Source organism: Monodelphis domestica, chromosome 4, assembly GCF_027887165.1.
Source record: "Monodelphis domestica isolate mMonDom1 chromosome 4, mMonDom1.pri, whole genome shotgun sequence".
Taxonomy (NCBI): domain Eukaryota; kingdom Metazoa; phylum Chordata; class Mammalia; order Didelphimorphia; family Didelphidae; genus Monodelphis; species Monodelphis domestica.
In genome coordinates, this window is record NC_077230.1 from 90,000,171 (window position 1) to 90,014,955 (window position 14,785).

Sequence of the window (14,785 nt, forward strand, 5' to 3'; positions counted from 1 at the left end):
TAGTAGATGTTTAATATGTCCATTGATACATATTAAAAGTGTGATGTAAGCTTGGCTAAAAGAGCCCAGCAACTGGTGACAAGTCTTCGTTATGTCCATATTGAGTGCAAATAACAGCTGATAGTTATATAGTATTTTAAAAGTTTGCAACAATACACACTATCTGCTTGGAGATCCAAAACAACTCACAAATGTAAGTCTTGCTGACTCCGGGCACCCGCACTCTTTCCACTGAGCCACCCAGCTGCCCTTGAGGCGATAATACAGGTATTCGAAGAGCATAATATAAAATGAAAAATAAGTAGTCCTTAGGAGAGCAATGAACTAAGTCTTATTGGTGTTCTGGGGAGGCAGAGATCATTTCTGACCCTCTGGTAAGCAATCCCTATGATATAGTAAAACGTGGAGAAAAGCTGCCATGCTAAGAAGTCAAGCCATCTTCAGGGACATCTTTAGTAACGATTTCTTTCTTTTCTGTGGGGAAGAGTAGCCTGGAGCCCCATCAAGAAGGAAAGAAAGTGCGAGTATAGCCATTCACTCACCATGGATGGCATTACGTAGCCTTTGGAACTTCCTCTCTTGGAATTTCTGGTTCTCCTGGGTAGAGACGCTCCAGTCTGCACTCAGAGAGAACCCGCAGCCTACACATAGAGTTACAAAAACAAGCCTTTGTGGATTCGAGAAACTGGTTCAAGTCCCATTATCACTTTGCCTCTTGCAAATAACAGAAAAAAGGTACTAGAGGCCAAAAAAGCCTCATTTCATGGGGTAGGGAATTTTATTGACTTGAAGAGGTTTGGAGAAGGGAAACCTCTGAGGCAGAGGGATGGATGATTTGACCTCTGGAATCATCCATTTCAACTAGCTCTAATTTCCTTGAATTCACTTTACTCAAGGAGTTCATTAAAGTGGGCCAGTAAAGCTGAGGTTTAATAAAAAGTCAACAGAGAATCAAAGCTAGAGATCAAAACTCTTAAATTTTATAAGACATGGTTATAGTGAGAACTTTGGAATTTGTCAGCTAGTCTCTGAATATCCAAAGTGACTTTTCGTATTACCTTTCATCTATTCTGTATATAGCTTCTATAGACCTGGTGATTTACATATTGTCCCCCCATTAGAATGTAATAGAATATAATCTCCTCAAAGGCAGGAATTCTTTTTTTTCCTTTGTCTGTATCCCCAGGGCTTAAAATGTGCCTGGCACATAGTAAGCACTGTAATAAAATGCTTGTTGATTGATTGACTTAACAAACATTGAGTATATTAGAGATCAATGAGTTCCCATACTCCTTCTTGACATCGTCCTTTCTAGTCAAAAATTTGATACAGATCTAGATTATCTTGATCCTGTTTATCTGTTTTTATTTGCTTGTTTCTTCTTTTGGAGGAGGAGGGTTTGCTGTAATGTGCCACTTTAGAAGCCACAGTGTAGACCACTGGACTTGGAGTCTTGAGGCACCTGGGTTATAATCTCATTCCATATACTTATTAGCTATATGATCCTGGAAAAATCATTTTACCTCTTTTGGCCCTGGTTTTCTCATCTGTAAAATGAGGATCATACTAACAAGTACCTTCTAGGAATAGTGTGAGGATCAATCAATGAAGTTAATTAACAAAGTTAATTACAAAATAATTAACAAAGTTAAATTCTTACTCTTTGCCAGGTGTTAAGTGCTGGGGATTCAAAGAAAGGGAAGGAGAGAGAGAGAGAGGGAGAGAGAGAGAGAGAGAGAGAGAGAGAGAGAGAGAGAGAGACAGACAGACAGACAGACAGACAGACAGACAGTCAGAGAGACAGAGACAGAGAGACAGAGACAGAGAGAGAGACAGAGACAGAGGCAGAGAGACAGAGAGTCAGAGAGAGACAGATACAGAGAGAGAAAGAGAGATAGAGAGAGACAGAGAGAAGAGAAAGACAGACAGACAGAGAGGGAGAGAGAGAGACAGAGAGAGACACACACAGAGAGACATAGAGAGAGAGACACAGAGAGAGACACAGAGAGAGAGAGAGAGAGGGGGGGATCCTTTTTCTCAGAAGGAGCACACAAGTGAAATAATGGGCACATAGCACTTTGCAAACCTTAGTGTACAATCCAAATGTGATTTGTTAATATGATTCTCCTTGTCTTTGCTATTGCATCTCTGTCTATCTCATTCTCCTCCTTTCTCCATGTCTCCAGACAAGCATGGTGTCAGTGGAAGGTCTGGCTAAGCTGGTGGACCCCTCCCAGTTGACTGAGGAATTTGAAGGCTCCCTTGACTACAACCATGATGAGTGGATAGAACTCCGGGTCTCCCTGGAGGAATTCTTCAACAGTGCCGTTCACCTGCTTTCCCGTCTTGAGGACCTTCAGGAGATGCTGGCCCGCAAGGAGTTCCCCGTGGATGTAGAAGGATCTCGGCGGCTCATCGATGAACACACGCAGCTCAAGAAGAAGGTGCTGAAGGCCCCTGTGGAGGAGTTGGACAGGGAAGGACAGCGGCTACTTCAGTGCATTCGCTGCAGTGATGGTTTCTCTGGCCGCAACTGCATCCCAGGCAGTGCTGACTTCCAGAGCCTCGTCCCCAAGATCACCAGCCTCCTTGACAAATTGCACTCAACCCGGCAACACCTGCACCAGATGTGGCATGTACGCAAACTCAAACTGGACCAGTGCTTTCAGCTACGGCTCTTTGAGCAGGATGCTGAGAAGGTAAGAAGAGAGACAGGGAAAAAAGAAAGGGGGAGGGCAGGATGGCCATGTAGAGTCATGATAGTTTTGTTTCAAAAGAAGGAAGTGTTGCTGTCTTGTAATTGGACCTTATAGTGACGAATCTTTTATTTTTTATTTTTAAAATTAATTCATTTGTTACATTAAAATTCCCGTGTATCTCTCACCCTCCCTAAATGATAGAAGATAAAAACATATATGAATATATAAACTGTCTTTCTTATTTCTATTTATTGGGTTTTTTCCTGGAGGTGGACATACCCAAGTCATTCTTCAAACAATATTTCTGGTGCTGTATATAATTTTATAATTTATAATCAGTTTGTAATTTCACTCCTCATAATTTCATGTATGTCTTTCCATGTTGTTGTTTTTTTAATTAACCTCATCATTTAAAGACTCAGGTGATGAGTCTTTAAGATTTCTGGGGTGCTCTAATTCATCTAAGATGCTTTTATATACATGATGCCAATATGACATCTCCTCTTACCATATCTGTCTGAGGTGATAATGATTCTTTTCATTTTGTAGAAATGGAAATTTCTATAAGACACAGAGAAGCTAAAATACTGGACTTGAGAGACCTGAATTTGAATCCTGCCTCAAACAATGAGTAGCTGTGTTATTCTGGAAAAGTCATTTAGTTTCTTTGCCTCAATTATAACAATAATAACATCTATATCATAGTTTCTGTGGGTCAAATGAAATAATTTATATAACATGCTATTATTATTTTCGTTATTAGTATGAATTATTACAGAACCACAACAAGATTTTCATGAAGACAAAGCTACATTTGGGTTCCTTTTTGTCTCAGCAAAGAGCTCATTTCTCAAGAGTGAAGTTTTTCAACCCAGATTATCCTGTAGATCAGTGGTTCTCAAAAAGGAGGTTTGCTGAGACCCATTCAAGGGGTCTATGAGGTCAATAGTATTCTCATAGTAATGTTAATATGTTTTCATTTCTAATGTAGTAAATATTGATAGGTAGAACCCACATGAAAATGACTTTGGAGAATCATCAAAGAAGTTTTAGGCATGTAAAGGTGTCTTTAGATCAAACGGTTTGAAAACCATCAATATACCAGTGATGGTGAACCTTTTAGAGACCAACTGCCCAACTGCAACCCTTATGCACATGTGAGCCACCTCCTCACCCCAGACAGGGGAGGGAGGAAACACTCCCATTGGGTTGCTGGGCAGAAGGGCAAGTGATGTGAAAACTCCAGTATGTGTGCCATAGGTTCAACACAATTATATAGACTATTAAATATCTAAAAATTCTCTGCCATAGGGAACGGAGTCAAAGAATCAAAAGAGAGGGATAGGACATGGAAGATAGGAAAAATAGAAAGCAAAGAGGGGGAATATGTTTGTTGAGCTTATATATTTTTAAGAATTAAGGATTTTATAATAAAGGTTTTATAAAGTGGTAACAATTTACTTTGGGTTCATGCTAGCTTGAGAATTGGTTATTGAGAGACTGCTTTGTAGCACCATGGACAAACAATGGCTCCATCCTTCCCTTCATCTTCTCTTATATTCTCCTTTGATGTAAGCTTATTATTTTTTGGTTTGTAGCTTCAGCTTTTAAAAGAGTTTTGTTCCCATCCTCACTCTTTTATATACTTTTCCTAAATTGTAGTATATTGCTTACAGGTGTCTCTAGATCTATATATTGGCCACTTTTCCAATACTTTAAAAAATCAAAACTAAAAGGAACATTAAATAGTGTACAATTCTTTAAAAAGTAAACGTGAAAAAACTGAAATTGATAGGTACTTTTCTCACTAATTCTATAGTGGTGAGTGAATTATCGAGATATACAATAGGCCTCTGAACTTTTTCATTTGAAAAAATGTTTATATATGAGGGCCTCCTTTTGCTGAACTCACTTGTTTTTCGTGATTTGACATTTTTCTTGCAAGATTTTGATGTATATTTTTAAATTCTTCATCATGAAATCACTCATAATAGTGAACATTACACCTGCTTTTGATGAACAGTCTTTTTTTCCTAGGTCTGGAAACTATAATCCCTAGGTTTTAAAAAAATCTTTAAATTAGGTAAGATAGAGACCATTGAAATGAGACTATTTCTACTTCTTGAATAAATTTCTCAACTTTTAGAGATGTGTGTGATGGTACAAGGCTGTGGTTGTAGTATAACCCCTACATTTGGGAATTTCTAATTCCATAATAATTTTACTTTTAAAGTATATGTATGTATATATAGTCATGATTCTCTCATCAGAATAAGATTTACAGGTTGGTTGGGAGTTAAAAAATCTTCAAAACAGTTTTTGGGTGGATGTTTTAATAAGGTCATGTAGAAGACATATGGATTGTAGAGGCTTACCTGTATTTAGGACAATGGTTTTGGCAAAGCCCTGAATGCAAGTCTGAGTTTCATTGGTCAAAAGCTACCTTTTTCCAATCTTCAGTACTCCAGTCTTTAGACTTTCTTGCCCATAATAAACATTTTTCTTCATAGCAGCAGCTAGCAAAGTTTAAAAAATGTATCTCATTGTTATTTTAACACCAAGAAAGCTCACATTAAAGAGGAATAAATAGCGCTCTTCCAGCTGTCAGGTCCTTTGCTTTTTTTCTGAAGTTTAATTAGATTGTTGCACAGTCAGTCTACATGTTCTTGGCACTGGTTTTCATTTCCAACTTCACTTTCCTTTGTGCTTTGGGGAAAATGAATTTGCCTCATTTTGCACTTGCATGCTCTTTGAACTGCTTGACTTCCCCACACCAACACTCACTACAATATCTCTAATAGTCATTGAAGTGTGCTCTTTAATAGTTTCACCTTTCATATATGCTCCTGGGGAAATATTTCTTCTCAATACGTACACAATTGAAACTATAACAAGAGATCTCTGAAACCTGTTTATGGCAAAAAAACTCCACCATTCAACTGACAGAGAACTAACCAAACATGGCAAAGCTAGCTCAATCCAGTTTTGTCTGGTCAGTCAGACTTCTGAGTCAGCCCAGCAGTTGAAGCACACACTGATGTCAAAATAAAACATTGTAAAAATTATTTCTTGTCCCAAGTAAGTTTGACATTATTACTGGCATAAACTTACTTCTATTTAAATACTATGCTCAGGCTTTTAATAGACTTTTAAAAATCCATCCTGAATTCTTAGCCTCGAGTCAAGTGTGTAAGTATAGTCCTAGTGTATTAAGCCACCTCAATTAAGAGCATCAGTGCCCTGGAAGGCTTTCATCAGCTGGTGGTGGTTAATGAAAGAGCATCCTTTCCATGAGCGTTCTTTCCTCCTAGTTAGAGAAGTGCAGTTTTCTCGTTGCGAACATTCCATTCCTTACGTTCTTCTCCATCACATTCTGGTGCCTCCTATTGGGAACTCCTTCTCTGGGGACAGGGGATTGAGCTCAGTTTTCAAAGAGCAGATAAATGGCATGGAGCCAAATTCCTGGGGCATGTCTTGCTTCCCAGATCCCTTCTTTTGATGTCCTCTGTGTCCAGTCTCCATAGTTGGGGCAGAACCTTACTACAACCCTACCGAGAAACACGAGTGAAATACACACATTCCACATGAGCTCCTAGCTGGGCTGCCTCTCTCTGAGGGTCAGCAGCCATACCAAGCCAACAAGTTGAATGGTTGGAAAGTTGCTCCAAACACCATGGTACAGTCAAAGGAAGACTGACTTCCAAGTCAGACAACCTGGTTTCAAATCCTGCTTGTAATGCTCACCATATGTGTGAGGTTGGGCAAACCCTTTCATCTCAGTGGCCCTCAGTTTCTTTATCTGTTAAAAGGGGTATCAGACTAGAAAAAAGGTGCTTGGTCTGTGTTCTTCTGGATTTCAGGGGGTCCATGAACTTGGATAGGAAAAATTATATCTTTATTTTTGCTAACCTCCAATTGATATTTGTCATCTCTGAAATAATTAAAAGGGCATTGAGGTGGCTCAGTAGATAGAATGCTGGACCAGGAGTCAGGAAGAGTCCTCTTCCTGAGTTCAAATCTGGGCTGAAATACTTCCTAATTGTATGACTTTGGGTAAGTCACTTAACTGTGTTTGCCTCAGTTTCTTCATCTATAAAATGCTCTGGAGAAGGAAATGACAAACCACTCCAGTATCTTTGCCTCCCCCCAAAAACAAAACCCCAATACAAATGAGGTCCCAAAGAATACAACATGAATGAACAAAAAGTACTTTAAAACACCCTAAAAAGGAGTCCATGGGCTTCGTCACATTGACACTGGGGTCTGACCCATCAAAGGTGAAAACCCCTTGGTTTGATGATGTCTTCTCATCTTAGAGATGAGACTGATTACTTTCACATTCATCAAAACTTTTGGCACTGCAAATCTCATGAACGATGGACTGGCTTTGACATTCACATATTTTTCCTACTAACATTAAGCATCACCAACATTTATGTAGAGATTTAAAATTTACAGAGCACTTTTCAGATGACTTCTCATCTGATCTTCACAACAACCCTGTAAGGTAAGTGCTGTTTTTATCCCCATTTTGCAGAGGAAGGTTAAGTCACTTCTCCAAGGTCACACAACCAGGTAGCAATTAAGGCAGGATTCAAACTCAAGGCTTTCTGACTCCCAAGTCCAACCCTTCACCAAACCACCTTTGCTGTCGGGTGCCATACTATCACTGAGTATTTGTTATGTCGGCTTCACCTACATATTTTTTCTTTTTCTAAGCCAGGTGCATGAGACAGCCCTGGTACACTATCTCAGCTGTCTTCCTCCACCTCCTTCCCCCATGGTCACACTATCAAAATTCACCCTTTCTCTAGCTGAGACAAAAAGGAATAGCTAGACTTGATTTCTCAGTACTGAAAGTGTGACTCTACGTACTAGATTCCCTCCACTCTGAAGGAGGTGATTTTATACTTTTCTCTCAAAGAGGAGTCTCCCTCACTCCCACTCTCCCCTCTCCTCCATATCCCAACAGCCTTCTAGCTGGGGCTGCTCCTTGTGTGTAAACTTATAATTTACACACGATACTTTTCTTAATGCCCTAGCAACACGAAAACACATAGCAACGTGAAAACTGTACAGTGTAACCTTTATACGTGCCTCTTCTAAGGCTATTTTACAAAATGATCCGTGCCGGTATATGGACCTCAATTTCATCTTTCTCTCCTACATATTTCTCGAAGTTCTAAATACATTTAAAGTAGTTTTGTTCCCAGTGCTCTTCCTGTCCCTGGAATTACTGAGACTCGTCTGATCATCTCTACGAGGTGCTTGAAGTAGTCTTGACCTCCCAAACTTTGCCATAAACTGCAGGCCTCTGAGGATTTTCAGACTTTTCCTTCTTTTTTCTTTCTCTCCCTTAGAGCTGCGGCAAGCTAGGCAAGACCACATTTCCCCTCCACCTCTGTTTCCTGGGGTACAGAGCAGAAAGAACATTCCCTCACGTTTCAATTCTCCTCCCCCTTTTTAAAAGATTAGGATCTTGGGATCTGGAGCTGAAAGGGATCTTTGGCATCGTCCCATCCAATCTCCTCATTTTTAGTTGAGTCCGCTGAGACTCATCATTTAAGTACCTTGGCCAAAGTTACAGAGATAGGACAGAGCAGAACTGGGATGTAATGATGAGAATAATAACGCATTGATAGAGTGCTTTCTTTGTGCCAGGCACGGTGCTACCTAGTCTCCTGACACTAGGTACAGCGTCTCTCTTTGTTGCCTATACTTGGGGTGTACACCCCACCCTTAACTCCCCTAGGGTGCAAGCCTGTCAGTTTTCCTCAAATTTGTTTAGCCTGTCTGTCCAAATGGTTTAACAGGGTGTAGCATGGAGAAGACTTTCTTCCAAAGGTCATGAAGGTGGCTGAGGGAGAGAAGTTGGGGCTTGGCCAGCCATGGAAAACGCCAGTCATTCACTGCTTCCTGGGCCATTGCCAGTCACCCTGACTCCTGTCTTGCCACTGGACTTCTCTGGGAGAGAGAGGGAAGCTGAGGACTTTGTGCAACTCTGTCTCACTTCCATCCAATTCATGGGCAAGTCAAGACATTTCCAATGATGTCATTGGATCTCTTCAAGAACCGAGGATGAACAACAGCTCTCTTTGTTATATTGTCACCTTTAAGAGAGAATGGTGAGGCACTGGATCCTGATGGGAGACTAGAGAGAAGGGTAGAGCCCATTAACCCTTGGTACAGTGGAAAGAACAATGGGTCAAGAGACCAAGAACCCAAGTTCAAATTCTAGCTCTGCTACCCACTAACTGTGTAACTTTGGGCAATGTCCTCAACCTCCCTGGGACTCAGTTTTCTCATCTATAAAATAAGGGGGTTGGACTAGATGACCTCTCTCATCATTTCCAACTCAATATCCATGATCCTATAATCCTGTACCCATTTAGCTCTTGAAAAAACGACTTCTCTTACTTTCTGTCTTAGGAAACAACTCTAAAACAGAAGGGCAAGGGCAAAGCAAATGGGGTTAAATGACTTGTCCAGGGTCATACAGCTAGGAAGTGTCTGAGGCCAGATTTGAATCCAATCATGTAGCTATTGATCTCTGATTCTCTATTTATAAAGTAGCTTCCCTATAGGCTCTCCCATTCCTCTTCAACTAGTCTCGGTGAGCCACAGAACTCTTGAACCGAATCACTAACTAGCCTGGTAACCTTGGGCAAGGCTCTCTCCAGGCCTCAGTTTTTTCATCTGTAAGATAGAAGAGTTGGACCAAATGACCTCTCAGCTCCAAAATGTTATGATTCAGAATCTCGTTGGATGTTTGGGGTCCTCGAGATACACATTTGCCATATGGGCTGTGTTGTTCTGCCTATAGACTGGGCATCAGCGTAAATGTGGGGTAGATTCTAGAGAAGGTCTCTCTTCTCCTCCTCCCTTCCTCTCCTTCCCCATCCTATTCTCCTAGCCATAGCCTTCAAGTCAGGGCTTGTTGCCAGTCTCCTGAGCAGTGCCCCTTCCCTGACTGGGCAGTGAAGTGCTCTTCCTCATTTTCCTGGGTTTGTTTTTGAGTCTTTGAAGAATGTGAATGAGGTTTGAACGGAGAGGTGTGGTTTCTGAGGGAAGAAATACAAACAAAAGGCCAAGGATCTTGAAGAAACTGGGCAAAGGTCCTAAAGGAAACAAAACAGTGGGCCTAAGTTCAGTTCAGCTCAATAGACTGATGAAAAGTCCTACTGTAGTATGGTTGGGAGAGAGCTGGATTTGGAGCTCTTAGAGGCCCCTCTTTCTGTCACCTACTATGTGCAGGACCTCAGGTGCCTCAGCTTTTTGGGTCCTCCATTTCCCCATCTACCAAATGAGAGCATTAGACTAAGTTTAATGTCCAGTCCCATTCTAAATCTGTGCTCCTAAGGGTAATACACTAAATAATAGTACAGGTATGCCTAGAATCCAAGAGACAAAGGGGAGTATCCAACCTGGCTCAGGGTTTCTGTAGAATGTGTCACCACAATCTATTACGTTCTCCCTCTTCTCTTTATTTCCTCCATGATTTTCCTAGGACTTCATACCTTAGGGGGTTGAGAGCAGGGGATCCAAAGGGCTGCTCAAGAAGTACACTTGCTCCAATGAGACACTGGAGAACTGTGAGGGCAGAGCATGGGCAAGACCAGAAAGTGAAAAGAAAAACCATTGGTACCTGTAGAACCAGACAGATCTTATGGGCTCCAGAGTCCTTTTTTTTGAGTCTGCAGATTTTCTATATCTGTCTGGGAGACTGTGGGATATAGTAGAAAACTTACTGTATTCCAGACCCTTTGTTCTAATCTCAGAGGCAGCTAGGTGATGAAGTGGATAGAGTCCTGGGCATGGAGTGAGGAAGACCTCTGTTTTCAAATCCTACTCAAATTCAGGCTTATGTGATTCTAATTGTCACTTAACTCCTGCCTGCCTCAGTTTCTCCCAGTATAAAATGGAGAAAATAATAGCAGATGCCTCCCAGGGTTGTTGTGAGGATTAAATGAGATATTTGTAAAGAGCTTAGCACGGTGTTTGGCACATAGTAGGTGCCTAACTAAATTGGTATTTTCTTCCTTCTCTAACTAGTTGTGTGAGCTTGACAAGTCACTCTCTGAGACTCAGTTTTCTCATCTGTCAAATGGAAGGCAGCATAGCATAGTGGATAGAGAACTGGCCTCAAAGTCAGGAAGACATAGATTCAATTCTTACCTATGACATATTTTCCAAGTGTGTCTCTTTCTGTCCTCAGGCAATATTCCAAGATTACAAATTGCAAGAACAAGTGATGTCTTGCATAGGTAGAAGAGTTCCTCAATGGGTTTATAGATTTTAGAATTTAAAGAGACGTTGCAGTATTTGGAGCCCAACTCCCTCATTTGACAAATGGGAGAGAGGGGGCACAGAGAGGTTAAGTGACTTACCAAGGTCACCCGCTATTAAGAGACTGATGTAGTATTCAAATCAAGGGATTCCTTATTCCAAGTCCAGAATTTGATCTACATCACATAGGGTTTTTTTAAACAGTCAATGCCTATCTTTTTTTCAAACATTATTTAATGAAAGACAAATTTGGTTTAAAAATGTATGTGTTAAATTGTCTTTAAAAATAATGAATAGGGGGGTGCAGCTGGGTGGCTCAGTGGATTGAGAGTCAGGCCTAGAGATGGAAGGTCCTAGGTTCAAATCAGACCTCAGACACTTCCTAGTTGTGTGACCCTAGGCAAGTCACTTAACCCCCATTGCTTAGCCTTTATCACTTTTCTGCCTTGAAGTCAATACATAGTATTGATTCTAAGATGGAAGGTAACGGTTTAAAAAAAAAGAATTTTTATTATTTTATTTTTTTCATTTGAATTAGTTTATTTAGTCAATTTAGAACATTATTCCTTGGTTACAATAATCACATTATTTCCCTCCCTCCCTCCCCTCCACCCACCCTTCCCACAGCCTATGTGCAATTTCATTGGGTATTAATTGTGTCCTTGATCAAAACCTATTTCCATATTGTTGATGTTTGCACTAGGATGTTCATTTAGAGTCTACATCCCCAACCATATCCCTTCAACCCATGTATTCAGTTGTTTTTCTTCAGTATTTTTACTCCCACAGTTTTTCCTCTGAATGTGGATAATGGTTTTCCTAATATTGAACCATTCTTGCATTCCTGGTATGAATCCTACCACTTGTGATGACTTGCTGGAGTCTTTTTGCTAGTATCCCATTTAAGATTTTTGCATCCATATTAATTAAGGAAATTGATCTATAGTTTTATTTCTCTGTTTTTGACCTGCCTTCTTTGGTATCAGTACCATATTTGTGTCTTAAAATTAATTTGGTAGAACTCCTTCTTTGCTTATTCTGTCAAATAGTTTGTTTAATATTGGGATGAGTTGTTCTTTGAATGTTTGATAGAATTCATTTGTGAATCCATCTGGACCTGGAGATTTTTTCTTAGGGAGTTCTTGGATGACTTGTTCAATTTCTTTTTCTGATATGGGGTTATTTAGGTAATCTATTTCTTCCTCTGTTAGTCTAGGCAATTTATATTTTTGTTAGTATTCATCCATATCACCTAGACTACCATATTTGTTGCCATATAATTGGGCATAATAGTTTTTAATAATTGCCTTAATTTCCTCTTCATTAGAGGTGAGGTCTTTTTTTTCATCTTGGATATTGTCAATTTGGTTTTCTTCTTTCCTTTTTTAATTAGACTGACCAGTACTTTGTCTATTTTATTTGTTTTTTCAAAGTACCAGCTTCTAGTCTTGTTAAATCAATAGTTCTTTGACTTTCAATTTTATTAATTTCTCCTTTGATTTTTAGGATCTCTAATTTAGTCTTCATCTGAGGATTTTTAATTTGTTCACTTTCTAGTTTTTTAATTTGCATGCCCAATTCATTGACCTCTGCCCTCCCTAATTTGTTAATATATGAACTCAAGGATATAAATTTTCCCCTGAGTACTGCTTTGGCTGCATCACATAGGTTTTGAAAGGATGTCTCATCATTGTCATTTTCTTCAATGAAATTATTAATTGTTTCTATGATTTGTTCTTTAACAGGTTTTGGAGAATTGTATTGTTTAATTTCCAATTAATTTTTGATTTACTGCTTCATGTACCCTTACTAATTATTATTTTCATTGCATTGTGATCTGAGAAGGATGCATTTATTATTTCTGCTCTTTTGCACTTGTTTGCAATGTTTTATGCCCTAATATATGGTCAATTTTTGTGAATGTACCATGTGCTGTTGAAAAGAAGGTGTATTCCTTTTTGTCCCTATTTATTTTTCTCCACATATCTACTACCTCTAATTTTTCTCAGATTTCATTCACTTCCTCTTTCTTATTTATTTATTTTTTGGTTTGATTTATCTAGTTCACATAGAGGAAGGTTCAGGTCTCCCACTAGTATAGCTTTTTCTATCTATTTCATCCTTGAGCTCCACTAGTTTCTCCTTTAGACATTTGGATGCTATGCCATTTGGTGCATACATGTTGAGTACAGCTATTTCCTCATTGTCTATACTGCCTTTTATCAGGATGTAATTACCTTCCTTACCTCTTTTAACTAGATTTATTTTTACCTTGGCTTTGTCAGATATCATGATTGTGACTTCTGCCTTCTTTTTATCAGTTGATACCCAGTAGATTTGGCTCCACCCTCTTACTTTCACCCTATGCGTATCTACCTCCCTCATGTGTGTTTCTTATAGACAGCATATGGTAGGGTTTTGGATTCTAATCCATTCTGCTATTTGCTTGCACACTTTCAGAGTTATGATTACCAGCTGTGTATTTCCCAGCATTTTGATTTTTACTCCTGGTCCAGTCTTTTCTTCTTTCACTATTTCCTTCTACACCAATGTTTATTTTAATCAGTCCCCCTAGTTCCCACCCTTATTTTACTTCCCCTTCTACCCCCTCCCTTCTTATTTCCCCCATTATTTTCCTTTCAGTCTTTTTAAAAATGACCCCTCCCCCCTCTCCCTTTCTTGTACTTCTTCCCTTCCCACCAGTCTGTTAATTACCCTTCAACTCCCCTATAGGGCGCAAATCTATTCTCTGCCCCAATGGATTGGATTGTTCTTCCTTCTTTGGGTTAATTTCAGTGCACATAAGAGTTGAGTATTTCCTATCTCCAACCTCTTTACCCTTCCAGTGTATTGATGTTCTCCCCCTCCTGCCATGAGCTTCTTTGTGACATATAAATTTACCCCCATTTGTTTCTTTTCCCATTTCTTTTAGTATTAACCTCTTTTTTTGCTCTAGTTGTATATATATATGTATATATATATATATGTACATATATACATACACATGTATATGTATTTATGCATACTTATGTCTACATACCTATTTATGTCTTGTCATTTCATCCTATACAGTTTGTCACTGTTCCTTCTAAGTGTACTTCTTCTAGCTGCCCAGGTGATAATAACAATTTTTAAGAGTTACCAATGACCTCTTTTCTTATAGGGATACATATCATTTTGGCTTATTGAATTTCTAAAAAAAGTATTTTTTGGTTTTGTTTTGTTTTTCTTTTCCCTCTTTTTTAATTACCTTTTGATGATTCTCTTGAGTTCTATGCTTGGGCATCGGATTTTCTGTTCAGGTGTGATCTTTTCTTTACAAATTCTTGAAATTCTTCTATTTTGTTGAATGACCATACTTTCCCCTGTAAGAATATAGTCAGTTTTTCTGGGTAGTTGATTCTTGGTTGTAGACCTAGTTCCGTTGCTTTCCAGAATATCATATCCAATGCCTTTCTGTCCTTCAGTGTAGATGCAGCCAGATCCTGTGTTATCCTCACTGTGGTTCCATGGTATCTGAATGACTTCTTCTTGGCAGCTTGTAATATTTTTTCTTTTGTCTGATAGTTCTTGAATTTGGCTATAACATTCCTGAGTTTTGTCAGTTGGGGATTAAGTACAGGAGGTGATCTGTGGATTATTTCAATCTCCATTTTCCCTCTTGTTCTAGAATATCTGGGCAGTTTTCTTGGATAATTTCCTGTAGTATTATGTCTAAGCTTTTTCTTTTGTCATGGTCTTCTGGTATTCCAATGATTCTTAAATTGTCTCTCCTTGAATGATTTTCTAAATCTTCTGTT

The 14,785-nt window shown here is 39.3% G+C and overlaps 1 protein-coding gene across 7 annotated transcripts in view; it reads left to right on the top strand.

The window, feature by feature from the left end:
* KALRN (kalirin RhoGEF kinase) overlaps positions 1-14,785 on the top strand; it is a 1,009,634-nt gene that overhangs the window by 363,949 nt on the left and 630,900 nt on the right. For all 7 annotated transcript variants that reach the window (XM_056793564.1, XM_056793558.1, XM_056793562.1 and 4 more), the window contains exon 5: positions 2,187-2,699. In XM_056793564.1, the coding sequence (XP_056649542.1) occupies positions 2,187-2,699 (513 nt within the window). The remainder of the gene's footprint in view (positions 1-2,186; positions 2,700-14,785) is intronic.